Genomic DNA, 23,789 nt, shown 5'->3' on the forward strand with positions numbered 1-23,789 from the left:
ATTATTCACGTCTTCCTCCGTGAAGACCGAAACAAAAAAGTTATTCACTTCAGAGCCACTTCAACTCAGGAAGTGATCAGAGCTCCACGTCTCAGTTGGCTTTACAAATGTTAATTCTTTTCCTGTTGACAACTGAGAAAGAAATTGTTCATGGAATATCTAGAACATGAGTAATTACAGCAATGTACCAGAGATAGTCATCTGATCAGTTCTCAACAGTTAGTGCCCCCCTAGTATTCATTAATGTATTAGTGTCACAAGCAGGCTTTCATTAACACTGCAATGAAGCTATTGTGTAAATCCCCTAGTCGCCACACTCCAGCGCCTGTTCGGTTACACCGAGGAAGAATTCATCAAAAGGAGAATTTAGCGTGGTAATACACTTAAGCAGCACACCTTTCGGACTGTGGGAGGGAACCCACACAGACAGAGAGAACATGCAAACTCCATGCAGACAGTGACCCAAGCCAGGAATCATACTCGTGTCCAAGGCACTGTGAGGCAGCAGTAGTTAATAGCACAGTGGCATAGTGGTTACTAAAGTTCCAGAAGTGAACTTATCCCTGTTTGACATGCAATTTTTAAAGTTGTATTTGTTGATTCCTGGAGTTCCTTATGAATTTCTTAAAGGAAGCAGGCTGAAAAAAATAAAAAACAATTACAAATGATACTGTTTATTGAAAATAAAGATATTGATGTAATAAAAGCAATTATAAAAAATATTAATGCATTGTATCCAGTCAACATTGTCCATACAATATGTGAAACAAAATGAAATACAACTTTACATCATCACACAAAAGTGTTGAGGCAAAATTATGCCAAATGGTTCAATATGTAATAGCAAACACATTAAACGCAAAACTCAGCTCCTGAAAATAACAGTAACTGTTTTATGTACTGTTTTCTTTAATATGTGACATTGAGGCAAAATGTTTTGAGAATCTTTAATATTTGTGTAATGGTGCTATGTTAGCAAAACATTTAGGAATCTATGGTTACCTAAAGCAGATATTGCACTAGTTGAAGAACTATAAATGTACAATATCTTCCTTGGCACCTGTAAAACTATGATTCACAGCTCAATAAACTTTCGAAGTTCAAAAAGGTCACCCCTCCATGAAATTGCTGGATAAAGCCAATACAAATATATTCCATGAATTTAAAAGGACTTTGGAGGAGTGAATCTTCTTACAACATGCGAATTAGATTGATAAAAACTTTGCTAGCCACAAGGTCCATTAACCATGAAATGGAATGTTAATGTATAGACCAAAGAAAGAACCACATAGAATGCCTACTGTGCAGGACGCCATCCGATCCATCAAGTCTGCACTGACTCCGAAAGAGCATCCTACCCAGGCCCTTCCCCTGTAACCCCACACATTTGGTATGGCCAGTTCACTTACCAACACATCTTTGGATACTAAGGGGCAATTTAACTTGGCCAATCCACCAAACCTCCACATCTTTGGCTGTAAAATGTGTAATTATTTTGACACTTTTCTCACACAAAAGGTGTCCTAGTGGGCAGTATAGATGCATAAAGTTTGAACTGATGTCCCCCAGAATTTCCATCAAACCTAAAAACACCATCCAGGACATAGTCAAGCTCGCAGCAATGAGTAGTTTATACCCAAGGTGGACTGTTAAAGTTTGTAGATCGTAAAACTGAGGCAAAAAGGGCTGTGAGAAAGAGTTCAAGTACACGCAGATTGTTGGAATACTCAAATCCAACACAGTAAGAAAATACGTTGGTTGAAGAGCATATAGAATGCTACGTTAAAAGCTTAGTAGGAAGACATTTCAGAAGAGCAAAGGTTTAATTGTGTTTAAAAGGTGTGGATTGCGGACTGATTTCTTTGTTCTAGGGAAGTTATAATTGCCTTTATTCTGAATTTGGATCAAGTCCACAGGTTACTTTGTTCTGTTTCGAATAATTAGTCTCAGCTTTACTGTACCAAAAGAAACAGGTCATGAGTGCTTACTGTTATTAAGTGTAAATCAGACCGTACATCAGTGCAAACGCAGGAATCAGGAAATTGCTGTTCAAGTTACCCTGCTACCTGCCTGGCCCATTACAACAAGCGCAGCACCTCAGCTCCCGGGAGGTCCAGACCGCCGTGCGCCTGCTCGGGGAACTGGCTAAGCACTGTGTCGGAAGGGACAAAGGCGGCGACCAAGTACACCAGCTCCAAATAAAACTCCCCAATGCACTGAAAAACAACCTAGAAGCTTTGCTATGCCTGGATCTCTGACTGTACCAAAACGCTTGGAACAACATTTGAAGCTGTGTGTGGGATTGATAGCCACAAAATATACCAAAAGCCTGGTTAAGGCTTGTCCATTCCACTATAAAAAAAATTTAATGACATCTTAATTACTGCCAGGCAGTCACTTTGACACTGAAAATGAAATTTTCATTTTTAGAAAGTATCATTTTTAGATTTTAATTCTTGATTTTTCAGAATTTAACATTTTTCAAAAAGAGTCCATCTTTCTCCGATCACCTTTCTTTCTGCTCTATTATGTTTTCTGCATATGATTTGATATTGAATAACTTGCATGCCCTAGTTCAGATTCTGAATGCCACAGTAAGATTTATTCAATCTATTGATCAAGGATATTCAGTTGCTTGACATGTTTATGCAGGTCTGATAAATCCTTCAAGTCCTGTGTCATTTTAGCACTCTAATCATAGCAATTTCCAGTGTAAATTTTTATAGGAAGTCTGTTGACAAATATAAATGAATGACCAGTGCCATTAGATTGGCACCAACTGCAAAATCTGGACATAGATTTTGCTTCAATGTATCTATTTCCGAGCATATTGGAGCACAACAGCAATCTTTATTTAGGATTTGCTACTGACAAAGGTCAGTAGTTCTTGTCAATCAGCAATTGAGTTTCAATCTTTTCCACTTAGTACTTCAGTCTCTTAAAAGTTTCATGACCAACTCTGGATGTTGAATTTCTAAATAGAAGGGATTTTAGGGGTGTGTATGTGAAATGACCCTAAATGCTAATAGTAGGCCTAATCAGAAGTAGTACAGAATGTAAAACTGAATTTTGCTAAAGAGATGCGTCTCTGAAGCTCTTCATCTTGCACATCAGGACAAACGGAAACGTGCCAAATTTCAAATGATTACAATTTATACTGAAGGAAACTAGGTTGCTGATTGGAGCTGTCTTACCAACCAAATTAGGCGTTGCCATGGAGAAAGCAATAACAACTGTTGTTTCCCCAAACTCCCAGGTAACTCAAAAGACGCAAATGACAAACGAATTCCTTTTGTTTGCAAAGAATGGGTCATGTGTAAGAATGTATGCAATTTCTAGCAAGTGTAAATGAACCACATTGTGAGCGCAAGTGATTATCATAAATTTGCTGTTAGTATAACTATTAGCACATGCAGGATTATTCAGGTCAATCACCACATTTAATAGATGACGTTTAGTTTTCAGTTCAGCAGGCTGTTCATATAGGATCTGTACTTTAAGAACATAAGAAATAGGAGCAGGAGTAGGCCATCTAGCCCTTCGAGCCTGCCCCGCCATTCAATAAGATCATGGCTGATCTGTTGTGGCTCAGTTCCACTTTCCCGCCCTCTCCCCATAACCCTTAATCCCCTCTCTTATCAAGAACCCATCAACCCGCTTCTTAAAAATATTTAGCGAGGCAGCCTCCACCACTTCAACGGGCAGAGAATTCCAGAGATTCACCACCCTTTGAGTGAAGAAGTTCCTCCTCAACTCCGTTCTAAACCGCCTCCCCTTTATCTTGAGGCTGTGCCCCCTAGTCCATCTGTCTTTTTTGAGCGGGAAGAGTCTCTCCACCTCTATCCTATCCATCCCATTCATCATCTTATACGTCTCAATGAGATCTCCCCTCATTCTTCTAAACTCTAACGAGTACAAGCCTAGTTTATTCAGCCTCTCCTCATAGCTCAATCCCCTCAACTCCGGTATCAGCCTAGTAAACCTCCTCTGCACTCCCTCCAGGGCCAAAATATCCTTGCGCTGGTGCGGCGCCCAAAACTGCACACAGTACTCCAGCTGCGGCCTCACCAATGCCCTATACAGCTGCAGCAAGACCTCCCTACTTTTATATTCAATCCCCCTCGCGATGAAGGCCAGCATCCCATTCGCCTTCCTGACCACCTGCTGCACCTGCAAGCTGGGTTTAGGGGTTTGCTTATAGTGAACAATTGAAGGAACATGCAGTTTGAAATTTGACATTCTTGCTTTTTTTTTTAAACCCCTGATGAGTACAAGACAAGAAGCTTCAGCAACATTCAAGTTCTGTACCACTATAGCTTTTGGAAGAACACTGCTCAAATCTCATTAAGAATCCTAATTTATGGGGGATACACTGGGTAAACGCCCATTGATTTACCAGGAACAAATCTTTGTCAAATTATCTGAATTATAAGGAAAAACATGTTAAAAAACTTTATAGCCTCTGATGCCAGAGAGTATGTTACCTGACTTTGGATTGGGGAGTTGGTGCAGAGTTTATGCCAAAAGCGATTGCATTCCCCAATCTTTTATACTAGTTTAGCATTCATTTCATTGGCACGGGTCATAGATACAGGCCCAGGATGGCATGCAACATTATACGGAGTGCAATGGTTAATGAAAACTCTTCAATTGTGCACATTTGCTTAGGTGCACAGGCAGTAGAAGGCATATAAAATATTTGCAAAGTAAATTAAGTATTTTTCATACCAAAGAATATAGTAAATGGGTTCAATAGTTTTAGATCGGGTTACTTACAGGTGATGAACAAGGCACTCATTAAAATACTTATTGTTGCGGTAAACCCATTTTTCAGCTATATTAATAAAAATGAGACTGATATACTCCTCAAACATAATGAATTCTATCTTTTTTGCCATCAAAGTTCAGTTGTGCTCCTTACTCAGGCAGGTGAATGGAGGATTTTACATTTGTGATTATATGAATAATTTTCATTGGAAACTTGATGTACACAGTGCAATTTGGGTTTGAAATAAAGAAAGAAATGCACAGGATAGGTTGGAAGGAGAAACTGGAAGTAAAACAAGTTGGAAAAACCCTTCACACAAGGGCTCACGAGAATGTGGACTCTCATGGTTCTGGTAGTCTAATAGTTATGGTATTTAAGGTCAAATCCTATCTTGGTATTTGTGGACTAGTGCTAGAAAATGACCCCAAGAGGGGCCAGAATGCCATTAAAACCCACTGGTTTATTAGTACTCAGTAGGGAAAGAAACCTGCCATCCTTACCCAGTCTGGTCTATGTGTGACTCCATTCCACTCCTCCATTGGTTTGGCTCAATATCCTCAGAGCAACCAGGAACAGTCATTATTTCTTTGTCAGTATGATCATGAGCAAAATCAAAAAGGGCTGCATGGTGGCACTGCTGCCTCATAGCACCAGGAACCCAGGTTCAATTCCTGGCTTTTGTCACTGTGTGGGATCTGCATGTTCTTCCCGTTGCATCACATTTATCAAAATATTTGGTAATTTCTCATCACAATGAAGCCTTATTATAACAGAATTCTCCCCATCCTCACCACTCCAATTTGCTTGCCCAGAACTAAAGGGGATCCTCTGGTATCTCAGCCAAATTGCCTCCCCTTCACGCACATTTAAACATTCAATTTAAAACAGCAAATTCAATCTAGGAGAATAATACACTATCAAGAGCTGCACCAAATCAGAAGAATGCAATTTAGTTCTTTCCCTCCTCCACACAGCTGATTGAGATTAGCTAATTAAAATCAATCTTGGGGCCAGTGTAGCATCTTGATCATTGAAACTCTCGGATCACAGAATCCCTGTAGTGCAGCAGGAGGCCATTCGACCTATCAAGCCTGCACCAACAAAAATCCCACCCAGGCCCTACTCCCATAACCCCATGTATTTTTCCCTGCTAATCCCCTGACACCAAGGGGCAATTTAGCACGGCTAATCCACCTAACCCAGACTTCTTTGGAACGTGGGAGGAAACCCACACAGACACAGAGAGAATGTGCAAACTCCAAACTGGTCACCCAAGGCCAGAATTGAACCCGTGCTCTTGGTACTGTGAGGCAACAGTGCTAACAAATGTGCCACTGTGTGCTGCCCTAACTTTGCAATAACAGAACATTTCAGGGATATTTTCCCTCCCAAGAGGTTTGAACTCCCTTTAAAAGTATTCACAAAGCTTCAGACAAGACCTGGGAAAAGTCAGTTTGAATGGGAACCTTCATTACATTGAGGTTGACTAAAACTTCTTCCTCAGCAATCAGTGGACAAACAGTAATAAATAACAATAACATGAATCTCAATCAACAGTATGTCAAATAGTCAATATAATTCCATCTTTGGTCACTAAAATATTTGTGTCCATTGCAAGCTTAAACACTCAATAATATTAGTCCTGCATTTGGCAGCTTCATTTATGTCAGAACCTGCACTCAGCCAACTAAGGTAGGAATTCTGGAGGCTATGATGGACTTGAAAGTTTTAAGACTGCTGTGGCCAAAACTTGTAGAAGACTTTTCAATGAACTTTGGTACATTAACATTGCCATTAAACTATTTTGACTAATAATATGCCACAGCAGACAGGAGTTTTGAAATGAAATTTCTGGAGTATAATAAAAAGCAGCAAAACATACTGATATCCTTTACTTTTTTGTAATTTTAAAATTATTGTACGTGCATGAAGAAAGAAGGAATATATTTCAATTGAAATAGAATATACAATAAGACTCAAAGCTAGTTCAAAGATGCATATCATTTCGTGTTGCTGCTCCTTCTACTGTCTTTTGAGGGTTTTTAAGCTTATGTTTTCATTGCATTCATTGTAGACAAGCCACCTTGTGAAGGAGCTCAAACAGCAACTCTGCTAAATAACATTCAAGTTGTGAACAAACTAACATTCATTATAAACAAAAATATTAAGTGACCGGAACAGCAAATATTTTCTATTCTAAGAGAAAAGAAGTTAATAAATGAGTAACTTCATATTCTCTTTTGGTTGATCTCTTCCAAACTGTTTCCTGATCACCAGTTACAAGAACTCGTAGACATAGCTTGCTGCAAGGAGATACAAGACACCCAACTGACGGTGGGAAAATATTGGATGGTCAATAAGGAATCATTTCCCATACACTCTGCTCATCATCAGTCCAAGAGAGTAGGTGACTGAAGTAATTTTCCTAATCTTCGGTTCCAATAATTTCTTTCATGCACCAACGAATACTATCTGTCAGAAAAGTTGTTGGGAATTGGTACTTTGAACAACCAAAAAACAAAGGCCAGAATTTGCTAATGTGCAATCTGCCATCTCTGCCAGCAAGAATGAAGAATTTGGCCAAAACTCCATTCACAGCAGCGGGACTGGAGAATCCCAGCTGCAGGCTAGGTCAGAGAATTCCACCTGTTTTTCATACAGGCTGAAAACACTGCTAAAAAGGGGGTAAAAGTAATTATGTGATTCAAATTTTGACTTTCAAACATTAGGAAATTTTTTTTATTCTTCAGTGCAATTCAGATAAATCTTATAGATGCTCAGTGCTGCCGTGTAAAATCCAGAATATGATTATATAACACAATGGTAATGACTACTTACCTTTATGGATATCCGAATCACTGCCAGCGGGAATGGAGATTAGCACTCAACCAAATTTCCATTCACTGCAGCAGGACTGGAAAATCCCAGCCACTGGTGAGGTTGGAGAATTCTAGCCATGTTTTGTTTAAACTATATTTGGAGAAAAGCAGTAAAATGCAACATCCTACTCCATAGTTCAAGTTTACATTCGGAAGTGGTTCAATTTACTTCAGCAGGTGTGCATAGTTCAAGAAAAAATTCAAAGCAAATAGAATGCAATACTGGAGTCTGGAAAAATTCTATATGAAACAATATTGGTTGCAAATTAATACTCTTTAAATTGAGATCAATTCATCGAAGATTGTTATAACTAAATTACAAGTAAAAATGTATTATCACTCTGTGTGCTTTTTGAAGTTTAAGAAAATATTTCAACTTAAAGAAACATTTGGATGAGGGGCAATGAAATAAGACAGAAAAGGGCAACAATGCAAAGAACATCTGAACCAGAGTTTACAGAACTTGGAAAGGACAAACCATGTCCGTCAACTTGATTTCAGCTAGAGGTCCTACACATCAATTACAGGCCCAGAATAGAAACAGTTTCTTTGGTGATTGTGGATCACAGCACAATTTTCAACTAATAAATAAATAAATTAAATAATAATTTAAAAATAAGCCACGTTTAGCATAGCAATATATTTGAAGCAATTACAATGACATTGCCTTGATGCACTGATACTGCCACCTTTATGATGACATGAACAGCTTTGGATGAATCAATGCAGTAGACATCCCACAGCAAGTATGCTAACCTCAATCTCTGAGCAGTGTATCACAACTCCAATCACACAGCATTATTTTGCATCATTTTCTTTTTTAAAACATTCTACAACTTTATCAGGAACACTTACCTTCCATTAGTCCCACAATCCATCACTCATTTTGTGGTAAGCTTTTTGAAGTTAACTATAATTGAACCACTGGCTAGATTCCTACACATGATATTGCCACAGTTAATCAATGCCATATTATGTTATACACCACCATCTCCCCTTATTAACCTGTGCTTTTTTTTTACATTATCAACTTTCAAGGACATTCTGTTGTAGAGTTCAAGACATTTAACATTCCTCATTGCAACTAGGTCATCTATTAATTCTGAAGCAGCCACCTCGAATCTGGAATTTCAAAACAGCTGGATGTCACAACAAGGAAAGCAAACAAGCAGGTAGAAGTAGTCTTTAATGCATATTTTAATAGTCATTAAAAACTGATGCTGAAGGGAACCCCCAGGACCTCCCCTGCAGCTCTGGCAGCCATTTTTCATAATGTGGATAACCATGAACAGAAATGAAGAAACACAAAAAGAGTGCGTGGTTTTTTTAAAAATAAAAAACTTTCAATCTTAGCCCATCATCAGCATCTCTCATTACATTAAAATCACATTCAGATTGCTGTTAATAACAAAAAGCAGTATGGCTCCACTTTCTTTAGCCTGATTAAACAAACATCCAGAATAAAATACAAATATATCAATGGAAACAAACAGTTTTAAGTTGACTTGTCAAGTTCATAAATCCTTTTGTATCTTGAATTTAAACACGATTCCATTGCTGATGAATAAGTGCCGAACTGGCTTTTGTGGGCTTCTGTGACAGCCAGTAGTGTCTACCCTGCACTGACCATTCATTTGCAGGTGGTTGTAATCCATTTTAATGCTGCTTTGTTGCATACAATATCACAGTCCCACACCTTGAGGTGCCATGGAAGCAAAAACCATCAGTGCTGAAGGCTACCAATGTTCCTCATTGTTTTTTTTAAAAAAAGGATTGCAGTGAAGGGAGTAAAATCTAAAACAGTTCAAAATATTCAGTCCATACAAGTTAACATAACATTTTGTGAATTACTTGCACAAGCCCTTTACATAGAAAGCATAATTGGGAATGTGCTTCCTCAATAAATGAATGGGAAAGGGAAGCAGAGTGTCACTGCACAGAGGTCTTTGGACATAGCCAGAAGAAATGAGAAATCACTAGGATCCAATATTGTGATCTAGGGACAAAACCCTTGCTGCCAAATTTGAGCCAACGCAGTCCTGATACCATAAGCTCAAAGATCTGATGACTTCAGGACTGCTTAGATGTTTCCCATTATGCAAGTAAAGCCAACATTTGATGTGGTCCTGCATCATACAAACTTGGGGATATTAGCAATGAAAAACACACCCCGAAAAAGAAATACTATTACACAATCCAAACTGAGGAAGAAATTCACATACTCTAGCTCATTAAATATTTACTGTAGAAATTTAAGAATTTTTTGACACGTAGAAGGCCTTTTCACATATTGAACCACTACATTCATCCCCAATATTCTACCTCATGAAAGAGGTATTGCCTTGGTTGCTGTGTGCAGCAACATCATACATGGTTTCAAAAAGGGAGCAAGAGTGCACTTTACTACACATAACCAGACCACTTCGTCCCTCCCATGTGGGTTGTATCAGTGATATTATCCACACCCATTTCCTCTGCTCTTTTCCTGAAGGCACTAACTCATATGCTTCCACAGGTTTTGGCTGCTGTCCACTAGCCTAAGTGGGCATGCTTCATGCACAAGTCAAGATGGCAATCACTAGTGTGTAACTTTACAACGTGGTAACCTCAGGGAAACTTGGTCCAGCTATCACCCAACATGACATACATTCTTGCACATACTTCTCAGTCCAGGTCACTAAAACAGTGATCTGGATGATGTTTTACATGGAAATGCTCATTCACGTACTTAAATCATTAGGAGAGCCAGAAGTCCCACTTTTGGTGGAAAACAAATCAGACACTGATTTGGGCCTGTTGAGTATTTGCAACAGGTTCATGCTTTTAGGAATGTGCAATGTATCAATGCTGACATTCATTATGTTTCAAATGACAATTATAATGTTGGATATGAGCGCAATGAATATTCTGGATGTTCCTTTCAATTCCTTATAGCAGCTATACTGAAACAGTCTTCAACGCAGTTACCATTCTTTCTGGTGTGGTTAGAGAAGAGGAAGATGATAAACTGTGCTCTGTTCATTCCGATTTGACAACGTGAGGGAATTTTGTTTAAACAGAAATAAATTTTCCAAATTTGATATGAACTGCCAAAAATGTGAATCATTTATTGTCGGGGAGGTGGGAGGGAGAGATAGTAAAGTATCTGCTAAAGCAATGATCACATTGCATTTAACCACAAGGTTAAAATATAGCTACCATACTGAGTTACTTGTAAGGAGGCATTTTGCGGTTAGTTGAGGCCACTTGGCTTCTCAATTCTTTACGTTGTAACTTCCAGCATAGGTTGTTCATTTCAGTCCACTCATACAAACAATCTGCCACGATTGTAAATTTTCAGTTCAAAACCCAGAGGCTCTGCCCAAAACACTGACTCCTCTTTCCTCTCTTTTTAGATGTGATCTGTCCTGCTGCACAGTTCTCAACTTTATTCCATTGTTTTACTTCACTACAACTGAACTTGATCACATGCTTTCATCCAGTTTTCTCAATTATTTGAGGAAAGATAATAATTCAACTGTTGTCCTTGAGCAAGAGTGTGATAAAAAGTGTGGTTTGTATTTTTGGGGTGAGGTTGGGGGGCGGGCGGTGAGAGAATGAGTCACCATGACAAAGAATAAGGCCAGACAAATTTAGCAATACTGCAGCCTTAGACATGAGTTGGAGATAGGGCTGTATCAGTTAAGTCCCAATTTTCCAAACACCCACCCACCTCCCAGACTCGACTCCTCTTAAGATTGTGACAGTTAACTACAGAGAAGCTGGAAACTTCAGTAGATGGTCCAGCAATCTTGTCAGCAAATAATAACGTATAGCACTGACAAAAGAGATTGAGAGGTAGAATACAGCATGTGGTTATGCTGGTTAGAGCAGTAACACTCTGAAGAGGTGGCCTGTGGGATTAGCTGCAACAAATCTTCTTTGTTACTAAAGGTGCAAATTAAACCAGCAGCACGCTCTGTCCTAACTTGCTTCCCAAAATTTTTTTCTTTTTTTAAAAGATCTCCCACAGCTAAAACAGCAAACCAAAACTGCTGTGGAGTTTGCACATTTTCGTGTCTGCATGGGTTTCTTCCCACAGTCCAAAGATGTGCAGGTTAGGTTGATTGGCCATGCTAAAAAAATTGTCCATAGTGTCCTGAGATGTATAGGTTAGAGGGATTAATGGTAAAACATGTAGGGATATGGGTGGGTGAGATTGTGGTCGGTGCAGACTCAATGGGCTGAAATGGCCTCTTTCTGTACTGTAGGGATTCTATGAAGAAACGGCTAGTTTTAAAAGAGAACAGCTCAGGAATGTGGTTCATTCATGAAAGTTGATCTTCCATAAAATTTGGTATGGGAGGGCGGGAGGGGGAATTTCCTGTCCTATGGCAAACAAAATTGTAAACTTTTTTAAAATATAGTGCACAAAATAAATCCACCTCTTGATCACATTAGTACATTAAGGGTTAACATCACATTCTAACCACCTTCACAACATTGTCATGTAGTAGCTTGAAGAATCCATCAATGCAGCAGCTAGCAAAATACAAATTATTGATGTGCAAACCTTCACTTGAAGTTGTAAATAAGTAGAAACTTCTTTGAAGGTTAAAAAAAACTATGACAAGGATTACGTTCCATCACAATACTGAGGAAGGTGGATTTAAATTTTAAACTGGATACTCAATCCAGCAATCAATCAATAAACTCAGGAACAAGGCATGCCATCAGACTTTCAATCAACAATTTATGGATTCAAATGTGAGTGAAGTTGCGCCCACAGCCGACACGGTTGTAACCGCACTCTCTCCCACACACACACACACACAAATAAAGATCTCACACCTTTTCTGTATCCCGCGCAATAATTTCTGTTTGTGTTCTTAAAACCAAGCAGCCGATCAGAAATGACCATTAAAAAGCAGCAAAAATACAAGCAGCAGAACCGGGAGAAATTACAAGACTGGAGACTACTTTCCTGTGCGCTTCCTACTCTTGCCTTATTCATAGAATCAAAAGGTGGTCATTCGGCCCAACGAGTCTGCACTGACCACAATCCCGCCCCAGGCCCTATCCCCATATATTTACCATAGCTAGTCCCCCAACACTAATTTAGCCTGGTCAATCCACCTGACAAACTGAGGTCAAATGCAACTGGATATTGTATTGCAGCATTCAAATTATTCCATTCTCTTGGTGCCTTGCGAAAAGCACAGCCTCATTAGAAAAACATCACCTTATCTAAGCTCTATTTAGACAGCTTTTTGCTTTTAATATTGAAGGAAAAGTGAGTGAAGTCAGTATTGAAATCAATCTGATACTTTTCCGTTTTACACACCCATGATCAACTACATAAAGGAACTTCTATTCACTATTACATTTTATTTTGCTTCAAAAGTGAAATGCAAATTTTGTGTTTTATTAGAAAAATACTATGAAAAAAGATTATTCAAAGATTTATCCACCATTCCACAGATTATGAGATATTAAATGCTCCACAGGGGTCCCATGCAGGGAGAAAAATAGATTATGTCATGGCATATTATAAAATATACAGTTAAGAAATCACAAAACAGTTTCAGTGACCAGAATTTTGACAGATTAGTTTGATGCAGGTTACTCCTGGACCCCTGTGGATGGCAATCTCTATACTACCTAGCATTTTGAAAAATGATACTTTGCCTGTGTTCTAATATCCTTAAAACTTGTATAATTAGATTATATTCTATCAAAAAAAGTTACACAATTTTAAAATTGCAGCTTTAAACCTTGACAGGTTCCTACTAAATTTTCAAATAATACGAAATTGATTTAAAAATAAAACTGAAATCATGTAGAAAAACATCAAATAGTCTGACTTTCCTTAAAGTGTCACATATTCATTATAAATTGAATCCCGTAGGATGAAGCAAGTATAGTCTTATTTCATGGAGCGAAAGGCCTCATAATTGATTAATCAAGTGTAACATTTAATTTGTTTGCATTTTCAAATAAGAAAATAAATGGTCACTGCACTACTCAACTGGACATTATCCTTGGTCTGATGAATACCAGGCATCCAAGATACTAGAGTCTCCTATGCAAAGGTGCATTTAAAAAACAATTTTAATTTACACATTTCTGCTAACGTATCCCTTGTTATAAAGCTATTTTATCCCAATTGTCAGCATTTTGCTACAATAAAGAACCCAAAGTTGATCAAACTAGAACAAAGAGTCCACATTACTGAAAGTTACCTTGCCTATTTTCAGAAGTGAAATTGTATTTCCATCATTTACTGTTTTTATTTCTAAATTAACAAAGTTATTACTACAGAATCCAAAAAAATTGTACCAGATAAAATTCCCCCCATTCTCATGTCCCATTTTTACTCTAAGCGTGCTGTGAATGATTGATCTATTATAGCAGGTTAAATCTACCTAGAAGACAGGATAAGGAGAAGTGCCCCCGCCCCTTTACAGATTGTCCATGTTGTACCTTTCTTGTAGCAGCATTTAGCTTGTTTCTATTAATTTAAATTCAACACTCTAAAAAAAAGGCATAGTTTGGATAATTTACACACAAGCTCATTGCTCCATTCTGTTTTCCTCACCATAGATGAGGTATTCCTGAGATATTGCTTTGTTGTGGGATTGCAATTGTCCACCATAAGTACCAGTAGCACTCCTTCTGTCAACATTGCCTGCTGGCAATACATGACTACTTGACAGCAGTACTAGGAAATACTAGGCATCAAAAGTACTTGGTTGCAAACGTTTCCTTTCATTTATCCATTGGTCATGTTAGAAACTAGAAAAAAGGAACACCAACTACTTGCATAAAAATGCTGTATTACAGAATACATCGACATATGGGAAAAGCACAGCAGACTAATAACAGCGGATCATTAAAAGTTTACCATTTTTACACATGCCAAAGCTCATCTATCAACATTAAAATTTTTATCCTGACCAAGCTGTTTAACCTCAATGTTAATACTGCATGAGCTGCCATATTTTGTTGTAAAGTGACCAGTTTTAAAACTTAACAAGATGCTATGCTTGTAATGTCTCCAACGCACACTCACAACCTTCTGGAATTTGTGGTACTTACTAATTTTAAGACAATTTTCCAACATGAGTCAAACTGTCAGTTTATCATACTTCATTAAATTGGACAAAATTCAATCAATATTGAAAAGACTACGGTCAGGATTTTCCAGTCTTAGCTGCAATGGGAATCCTCGTGAGCGGGATGGAAAATTTGATGGACAAGTCAAAGGTCCGTTGAATTCGGACAGGGAGCTGCGGGACAGGAAAACCTAGCCTTGGAGCTTGCAGCTGTGTTTTCAAATAAATTCAGGTCACTTATTAAATTTCAGTTCTATCTTGATTGCATTCCACAACCCTGAAAATCTCCTGGAAGGAGGGGAAGTGGTGATGTGACTAAGAGGTGCGGTGGGCACAGAAACTGTGTACCGACTAAGTGGTGTGGTGGTGGTAGTGGTGTTGACATTTGTAAAGGAGAACAAACTGTTAGTATTGGTTTGCAACGGTGGGGGGGGGGGGAAGAAGCAAGGAGAAGAAATGCGAGGGTAGAACTACTCTCTACTCACCACCACACTCCTCAAAACTTGGACATCTCTTGGAAGGTTTGGCCTCAATTCCACCTTCACTGTCAGTGGTATGCCTGGTAAGACCAGACATACATTTATCAGCAGTGTTGGGTTCTGACTGATGATCAAGGAGTGGGAATATCCCAACATAGGCATTCTGCACATCTGTTGACCTGTAATAGTCAGTCAGAGGCTTTGCCACTGCAGGACCATCCTCCAACCATCGACACACAGCTGGAAGCAGATAGGCACGGAGTTGGAGTGGATATTCAGCCCATTGTTCCAATTCAGATCAGAAATGTCATATTAAATGAAAAAAAAACTATACCCAGTTTCATAAATTAATCTAATAGCAATATACTGAGGGTGCCGGAAATCTGAAATGAAAACAGAAAATGTTGGATAAACTCAGGACGTCTGGCAGCATCTGTGGAGGGAGAAACATAGTTAATGTTTCGAGTTCATTTGACCCTTGCACAGAACACTTCTGTAGAAGGGTCACACACGAAATGTTAACTCAGCTTCTCTTCACAAATTAATCTGTCTTCTCACAAAAATAATGACTTGACTTTGGGGATCACTGATATTTAGGGCTGACTCATCTAAAGGTTTTGATGGCGAAGACAACTGATGGTGCCAGGAGGCTATTAACTTACGTCAGACAGAATCAAAGAAATAGTCAGAAATTCAGATTCAAAACATACAATTCTTCCTTTCCTTACATTGTGCACTTCTGGATTCTTTGGATCATTAAAATAATGCTGAAAACCTTTGACTTCATTGACAGCTGGGATTCTCCAGTGTCACTGCGGTGAATGGAGATTTGGCTGAGCGCCAAATTCTCCATTCTCACTGGCAGCGAGACTGAGACAAATGAGATTGGAGAATCTCACCCCATTAATGTTTTACAACAGGACAATCTGAACACAATTTAAAAAAAAATAACATTTTATCTACTGTATGATACTGGCCCTTCATGGAGATGAAATAGATGCTACATGAGACTACTATCTCTTTTACCAGTTTATTCAAAGATACATACAGGCCTCATCTCACATGTAGAATCTAACTGTTTACATGACGACAAAAATGTAGCCCTGTGTGGTATTTTAAAATTATTCTATTCCATTGAAACTCATCCACAAGGTATAAAAGTGCCAATACTGGATTTGAAGTTTAAAACCCACATTATAAATTAGAATACGAATTTTTAAAAAAATATCTTTGATGAATTGGGATTTATTTTACATCTCATCTTCCCCATGTTTTGCAATACCAGGTTCTGTATTTCAACATATTTTGGGGGTGACCTTTGCAGTGCGATTGTGGAGCAGCTTTTAAATGTTTAGTTATAGAAAATGTAAAGTTGCAACACAACGTGGTAATTTCAAATTATAGTGCTTATGTTTTTTAAAAATGGGTATTCCAGCTTGGCCTGACTGCAAACACAGGTACAGCAAAATTTATGTAAATCATACTTTGTTAGTTGATAATTAACAGCAAGTAAAATGGTCAATGTACAATTTCTCATTGTATATTTCCACCTGTTGCATACTTTGCAGGGTAAATAAATAGACCTTTAGTAAATTCCTTTACAAGGTGCAGGATGACTGCGCCAAATGTTGGGACAGTAATATGGTCAGGATTGGGAAAAGTTGCCAACAACAGTGACTACGCTGCACTGAAAGAATACAGCAGATTTGCTTAGAGATTGCTGATCATTGCAAATTTATAAGTTTGAAATTTGCTTCACTTCATAACTGAGGCAATGTGGCTGTGTGCATATGGCGTGTGCCAGAAGAAAAAAAATGCCTTTCCAAGTCTGATTAAGACTGTCAATGCCCTCACCAGACAAGTTGTGTTGACAACCTACTTTACTGTCCAAAGTCAAACACTGCCATTCGCTTTCTGTCCATATATTTTCACAGCAGCAGCAAATTTGTTGTCAAATGTAAAAAATCCAATTGCATACGAGTACAAACTAAGTTGCTGTCTATTTGGAACAACATGCATGCTGTGTGTAGCACTGCAAGGAATACAGAAAGGAACAAGGACTGGCATAGAAATGGTTGTGATATTAAGCTTAGAGCTCTCTTCGGGTGGATGGAGCTGTTACGAGGGGGCATAACTATAAGGTATATGGTGGGAGATATAGGAGGGATGTCTGAGGTAGGTTCTTTACTCAGTGGTTGGGGTGTGGAATGCACTGCCTGTTGTGACAGTGGAGTCAGACACTTTAGGAACTTTCAAGTGGTTATTGGATAGGCACATAGAACACACCAGAAAGATAGGGAGTGGGATAGCTTGGTCTTGGGTTTGGACATAGCTTGGACATTGAGGGCTGAAGGGTCTGTACTGTTCTACATTCTCCTTTGATGGGCTTCTGGTCACGATCTGTCAGATGCTCTTGTGAATAAGCAAAAAAATGAACACTGGGGAGAAACATCTGGATCATTTCTGCTCTGTCCCAGTATAAGGCAGACAGCATTCTTTCCATCAGTCACCTCATTTTCAGTTTAAAGTCCATCACAAATGATATGCACATTTCTTTGAGTGACTATGGATATCAGCTAGTTATTCTACAATGTTTAAAGTTTATTTTGTGGGGCTCTGATTTTACATTACACTTTAAAAAAAACACAAACCTAATGGACTAGTTACCCTTTATGTTTTCATATTTCAGGTTCACGAGGAAGCTAAGATATATAGAAAGACCAATGAGTTTTGAATCGCCATCCTCACCAAATCAAATCCTTTTGGTTCAGTGCTCTGAAACTTCAAATTATCACTTAAAAGTAAGCCAAAAAATAGGACCAGATAATTTAGAGGGGTATTACTCCCAAGTACACTTAAATCAATTACCAGATAAAAACACTTTTCGAAAAATAAATGTTTGAAATTATCTGTCAGGTAATAAAAATATTGAGGCTGTTCAAAATGCAGAGGATGATGAGGGAGGGGGGGTTCTGAAGGGCATAAGCTTCAATACTCTTTTCACATCCATGGCTGTTATCATTCTACAGGGTCTATGATATTCTGACTAAAGAGGAGAAATTCTAGAAGGCCCACTAATATTTAAAATTTATGATACATACAGTGGAAAACTGTTAAAACAGTTTAATACATAAATAGATACTGCATTTTATTGCATGACAAACCCTTGCATATACCAGTAAATGATGCAACAGGCTCTCAACTTTTAAAGGACACACATCTTAACAGCTTTCCAATGCATCTATCATTAACCTTTGTCAAACTATCGCATCCCCACATTTGAGCCACTGGGACAACCAATGCTTTTCTGAACATTCACTTGACCAACCGAGATGTCCTTTGAATTTAATGATCAGCCATGACCATAACGAATGGCAGAGCAGGTTCAAGGGCCGAATAGCCTACTCCAGCTACTAGTTTCTAAAACATTTTGCATTCATATAAACCTCTGACCAAACTGACGTCGTCATCATTTTAGTTTCAACTGTGTGTGCTTGCTTTACTGATATGTTTATGTGCCCTTTGTTGGTGATGCAGATGAAAACCATGCAATTTATCTCAAAATTAACAAAAGTTAGAATGACTAATCGTCAGAAAGCTCAATTTCTACAAAACAGAGCTTCATATTTTATTCCTGCAGTATTGGGATGTGCATAGTGGTGCAAGGAATATTAGCATAGCTACTCTCAATAAAACTCCAGTCTCTCAAAAAATCATCAGTATTTAACTTGTGTCAGTCATAGTGCATGCCTCCCACATTCCTTTTTCCATCAACTGTATACGTCAAAAGTGATCATGCTTTTCCGTGCATCCAACACACAAGTCTACCAAGTTCTAGTCAAGAATGAGGCACACAATGGGCCAAGTACATATCTGAGATGTAATTACACTTGTGTAGATTCAAAGGAAACTACTACTGCTAAATTGCAACTTTCAGAAGTATAAAACAAAATTTAGTGGCACACCACAATCTTACGGCCCATAAATTAATAGATGAGCTTGTGCGAATTATAGATTTCTATTAATGGTTCTGAAATACAGAACTAATATTGTGTGCCAAGCAGATCTCATTGTGATCAACTGGATCTGATTCAATTTGTTGTATCTATTCTTTAAGTTATTTGCAAATATGTTTGTTTGTTTGTTTAGAACAGGAACATACAACTTGTATTCCTAAAGTGATGTACCCTGGGAGGTTAATTCCAGCAAAAAATCTCAATTATTCGTGCATCATCAAATCTGATTCTGGGTTTAAACTGAATCCAATAGCCAAAACTTGCTATAATTGCAATTTCATTTTTAAAAAATACTCCTCGATAGCTCGCCGTGTTCAGCTCAAGAAATGTTGCTAGTTTCAAAAAAAAAGGTCAAAGGTTAGGGATAGACCTGTCCTCACTGATTCAAATTACAGCACTGTCAGTTTAAATGTTGTTCTGCTAGTCAATTGTGGGCAAAACTATTGCTAATTCGCTACTGCACTGTTTGAAAAAAAACACTGCGGTCAAACTGGATGAGGTAATTAAGTGAGGCATAACTTTCTATTTTAAAAGTTTGGAGCCAGCAGGCACCTTTAAGAAAAATAAATTTTAGCACAGAAATCAATATAGCTTGACAATCCTTGGATAAGGGTTGTATCTCTCCGTTATTGAGATTAAGCAAGGGACACCAACATCAAAAGAAGCTGGCTTTAACAATATTATTTGTCCTGTTTTGCTTTTATCAATTCCCATTTTAATTCCCATGTGGGAGCTCCTGCAATCCATACTCCCACCCACCCACCCAAGCTACCTGGTATTAATGAGTTCTGTGTGGTCTTCCCCAGATCAGCCACACTGTGGGGGAATGCTGCATAGCAAAGTGCAATACGCAAAGAGAAAACTGGCTGAATTTAGTGGCACTGGGCGAGAGTATGAAATGTCTCCACCATGATCTGGGCAGTATCGATAGACATCAAAACTATTTAATTCTCTGTTCTTCTGGAATGACCATGTGCACTAGAAACGGCAGGTCAGCAGTACCCATATGGTTTGTAGTAATTAAGTACATAGGTTAGCACACTGAGTACTCTCCCTGCATCACCAAGATAGGTTCTTGGCAATATCCCACCTGTTGTATCAAGAGGAACTCAAGTCATCTCATCTGCTTCCCTCCCACTAATCCTTTATAACATTTTTTTTTAAATTAAGGCTTGTAAAACACCAACAAAGCCTGAATTATGGAGATGGCTGCCTTCTCCACCTCAGCCACCCTTAATCCTACAATCAGCGGTCTCATTTCCTCATTAAAAACGAGTGCTTCAGTTCAAGGTAGGCTTGGTTTTTATTAATCTTCTCTCCCATCAGTTTGGCACCTTGGAATTCTGTTTTTTTTCCTGTGGAACACACAAGTATATCTTCACCACTGTAATTGGTTTCCTCGATTCCTGTTTTCTTTATTCACTGGCACCCTGCATCTGTGGAGTTGATGTGATCACAGCAAGACCCGAGCCTGATCCAGTTGACTCTTCCATCTTAGGCCGCTTGGCCTCAGGCTCACCTAGGGACATAGCTGAATGTTGAGGTTCTGTGACAAGATGCTTGCTCACAACTACAGGGGAAGAAGATGTAGCCTGTGCAGCCAGGATCTGTAGTGGATTAGTTATAGCTGAGGAGGTGAAGAAAATTATAATTAAAATGTGTTTTCATTCTACAGGTTTTATTAAAATTTGAAACCTCTGAAGATCCCTTCATGACTGATGAGGGCAAATGTCCTGCACATACAGAAAGATTCTCCTCAAAGTTACACTGCACTGCCCTTTTCAGATGGTTGACAGCCAGGTCTGAACTTCCATCTTCACTAGAGCCACCATCAATGATGCCCTGTGATCAGTTGGTAGGAATTGCGTATTTAGAACCAGGATTAATCCAGACAGCTTTTCCTTCCCTGTGGAGCGCTCCACTGAACTATTTTGCTCCTGTCTGAGAGGGTGGGGGCAGGCAAGTTCAAATCCCAGTCAGAAAAACTCCAATTCAGAATGCATTCCAATTAAATTTAAAAAGCAACCCACTAATCTAATGCAGTTGGGCATTACACTGGCATAAAATACTGCTCAAGGTTGTCTATAAAAGCAAGTTTTGAACAAAATGCACATTCATGGGTCGCAATTGATGTTTTCTCCACAGCGTGACTGCAAATGCAATTTGATTTTGTAAAATAGAATTTGAGAACCAGATTTCAAAACGCGGGCATTTGAATGAAGCTCGTGGATGTTTTACAGGACAATGAGTCAGCTGATCTCAATGGAGGTCAAGCATCTGGAATGCCACAATTCACTCTTCTCTGCAGCCTTGGGACTTGAGGATACAGTTCAGTCACCACTCATATTTTAACAATTTGTCAGAAAAAGTGAATAACAATCAGTGACAAAGATAAAGAATCTTTGCCAACTTCAGTCATTTAGCCAGCAAGAGTATGGGGATTATAAAAAAATTGCTGCCCATTTAGATGTTATCATCTTATCCAAAGTCAGTTTTGCTTTTATGAATTCATGGAATGTTGGCATTATTGGGAAAGTCAGCACTTATTGCCCATCACAATACAACTGGGTACTTGCTGAGTCATCTCACAGGGCAGTAAAGCATCAACCAGACTGCTGTGGGTCTGGGGTCACATGCAATCCAGGTAGGGTGGATAAGGATAAGAAGAATTTCTTTCCCCAAAAGAACATTAAATGAACCTGTTGGAATTTTACCACAGTCTGGTAATTACACAGACAACTTTCCTGATCTGAGATTTTTTCATTTCTCGTTTACTTAATTAGTGGGATTTGAATTCACCATCTGCCATCTTCAAATACAAGCCTTTGGATTGCTAGTCCAGTGAAGGAACCACTATGCTACTCCCCAGGTTGTTAATAAAAGCTTCATATTGGACCTTATAAACAAAGCCCAGGCTACCACAATCACCTACCATAAGTATTTCCTTGAAGGCTTGTCACAGGAACAGCATGTTTGCCATTCTGAGTTATAGTCTTCACTGGAAGTTGATGCTGTCCCATTGAAGTTGCGGGCGTCTGTTGGAGGATAGTGACCATCTGTCCAGGTACATGTTGGGACATTTGACTGCTAACCGTCTGAATCACTCGACTGCCAGTAGGTACATTTGTAAAGGTCACAAGAGATTTATCATCGAGGACTCCTGCAGATACAGATGAAACAAAAGATCATCCCCATTCCAATATATATCATGTGTTCAAATTCTGCAACGTGCAATGGTGAATTTTACAATCACAGTGGTCTTTTGAATGATAGAATTACTATAGATGGCACAAGGTCACGACAGGGCTACCATTATACAGTCTGTAATTACAGTGTGACAAGTTTAAAATTTCACCAAAAATGAGAATACTGGATTTTTAATAGCAAAAAAGACAAAAGTGTGTCAAAACCTGACAAAGTGCAACTGTTTAAGAACAACAAATGTGCATAAGTACAGATTTAAAGAAAAACTGGTCAACAGAATATAATTATTTACCTTTCTGGTCACTGGAACCGTCATGTATGACCTGTCCACTTCCAATATGGCCCTGACTGGTTAGGATGTAGCCATTAGAGGAATTGGCCGATGTTGTTAGCACCCTCACCATGGTTACAGTGGGAGCCTGTTGAAGCACATGAATGGCATGTCCAGTAGATTGTTGGGAAGTTATTAGGGAGGTAGGCATATAAGCCACAGATTTTGCTACAACACCAGGTGGTTGGGGCGGAACTGCCATTATAACAGGTTGGCCACTAACTGGAGAGCCTGGAAAGGAAATACGACAGTTAGCAGATACAAGCACAACTTTCCAACAGAACAAATCATAGTCAACCTCGCCTTGCAAGCGCAGAAGTAACATGCCGATTCCTATTACATTAGAGTGTAAAACCACACTCCAATTCTCCCATAATAACACTTAATATCAGTAAATGTCCTTGGGAGCTGAGATTCAAAGATCAGAATCAAAATATTAATTTATTACTTTGGTGACTCCCAATTCTACCTCATCACCATCTCTCGCAACCCCTCCACTGCCTCTGTATTGTCAGGTTGTTTCTCCAACGTCCAGTCCTGCAGGAGCTGGAATCTCCTCCAACTAATCTTCGGGAAAGGCAAAGCCATTGCCTTCCGCCTAAGTCACAAACTCCATCCCCTGGCCACCAGATCCATCTTACTCCTCGGTCATTGCTTCAAGCTGAATTAGACTGTTTGCAACCTCCTGTGGTTATACTTAAATAGTGTAGAACACTATTGGATCAATACAGTGCATCACAGAATTGCAGGACAATGGTTCAAGCCCATGATGTTTTGCAAGCTGTTAAGAAAAGCATGTAGAAGCTAGCTGCTTTATCCACAACAAGGGCTAAGAAAATAGCCAATTTATCCTGAAACAACTTTTATTTCCCTTCTTATGGTTGACTAGGTTGTGGTATAATACACACGTGACCAACCAGTTTGGTCCCCAAAGCCATTCTCAGAATCAATTTTTAAAATGCCTGTCAGACAGGTAAATTGGAGGGGAGGATTCTGCAAGTGTTGCTTCTCCAATTAC

The 23,789-nt window shown here is 38.8% G+C and overlaps 1 protein-coding gene across 1 annotated transcript in view; it reads right to left on the bottom strand.

Annotated features, from left to right (window-relative positions):
* Nucleotides 1-15,175: 15,175 nt before the first annotated feature.
* The window catches only part of foxk1 (forkhead box K1), a 100,509-nt gene continuing 91,895 nt past the window's right edge, over nt 15,176-23,789 (bottom strand). The window contains exons 7-9 of the mRNA XM_080206399.1: nt 22,733-23,002; nt 22,169-22,396; nt 15,176-20,863 (exon numbers count right to left, since the gene is read on the bottom strand). Coding sequence (XP_080062525.1) covers nt 20,652-20,863; nt 22,169-22,396; nt 22,733-23,002 — 710 coding nt within the window. The 3' untranslated portion in view covers nt 15,176-20,651. The remainder of the gene's footprint in view (nt 20,864-22,168; nt 22,397-22,732; nt 23,003-23,789) is intronic.

This window comes from Carcharhinus amblyrhynchos, chromosome 18 (assembly GCF_965287045.1).
Source record: "Carcharhinus amblyrhynchos chromosome 18, sCarAmb.v2.hapA, whole genome shotgun sequence".
NCBI lineage: Eukaryota > Metazoa > Chordata > Chondrichthyes > Carcharhiniformes > Carcharhinidae > Carcharhinus > Carcharhinus amblyrhynchos.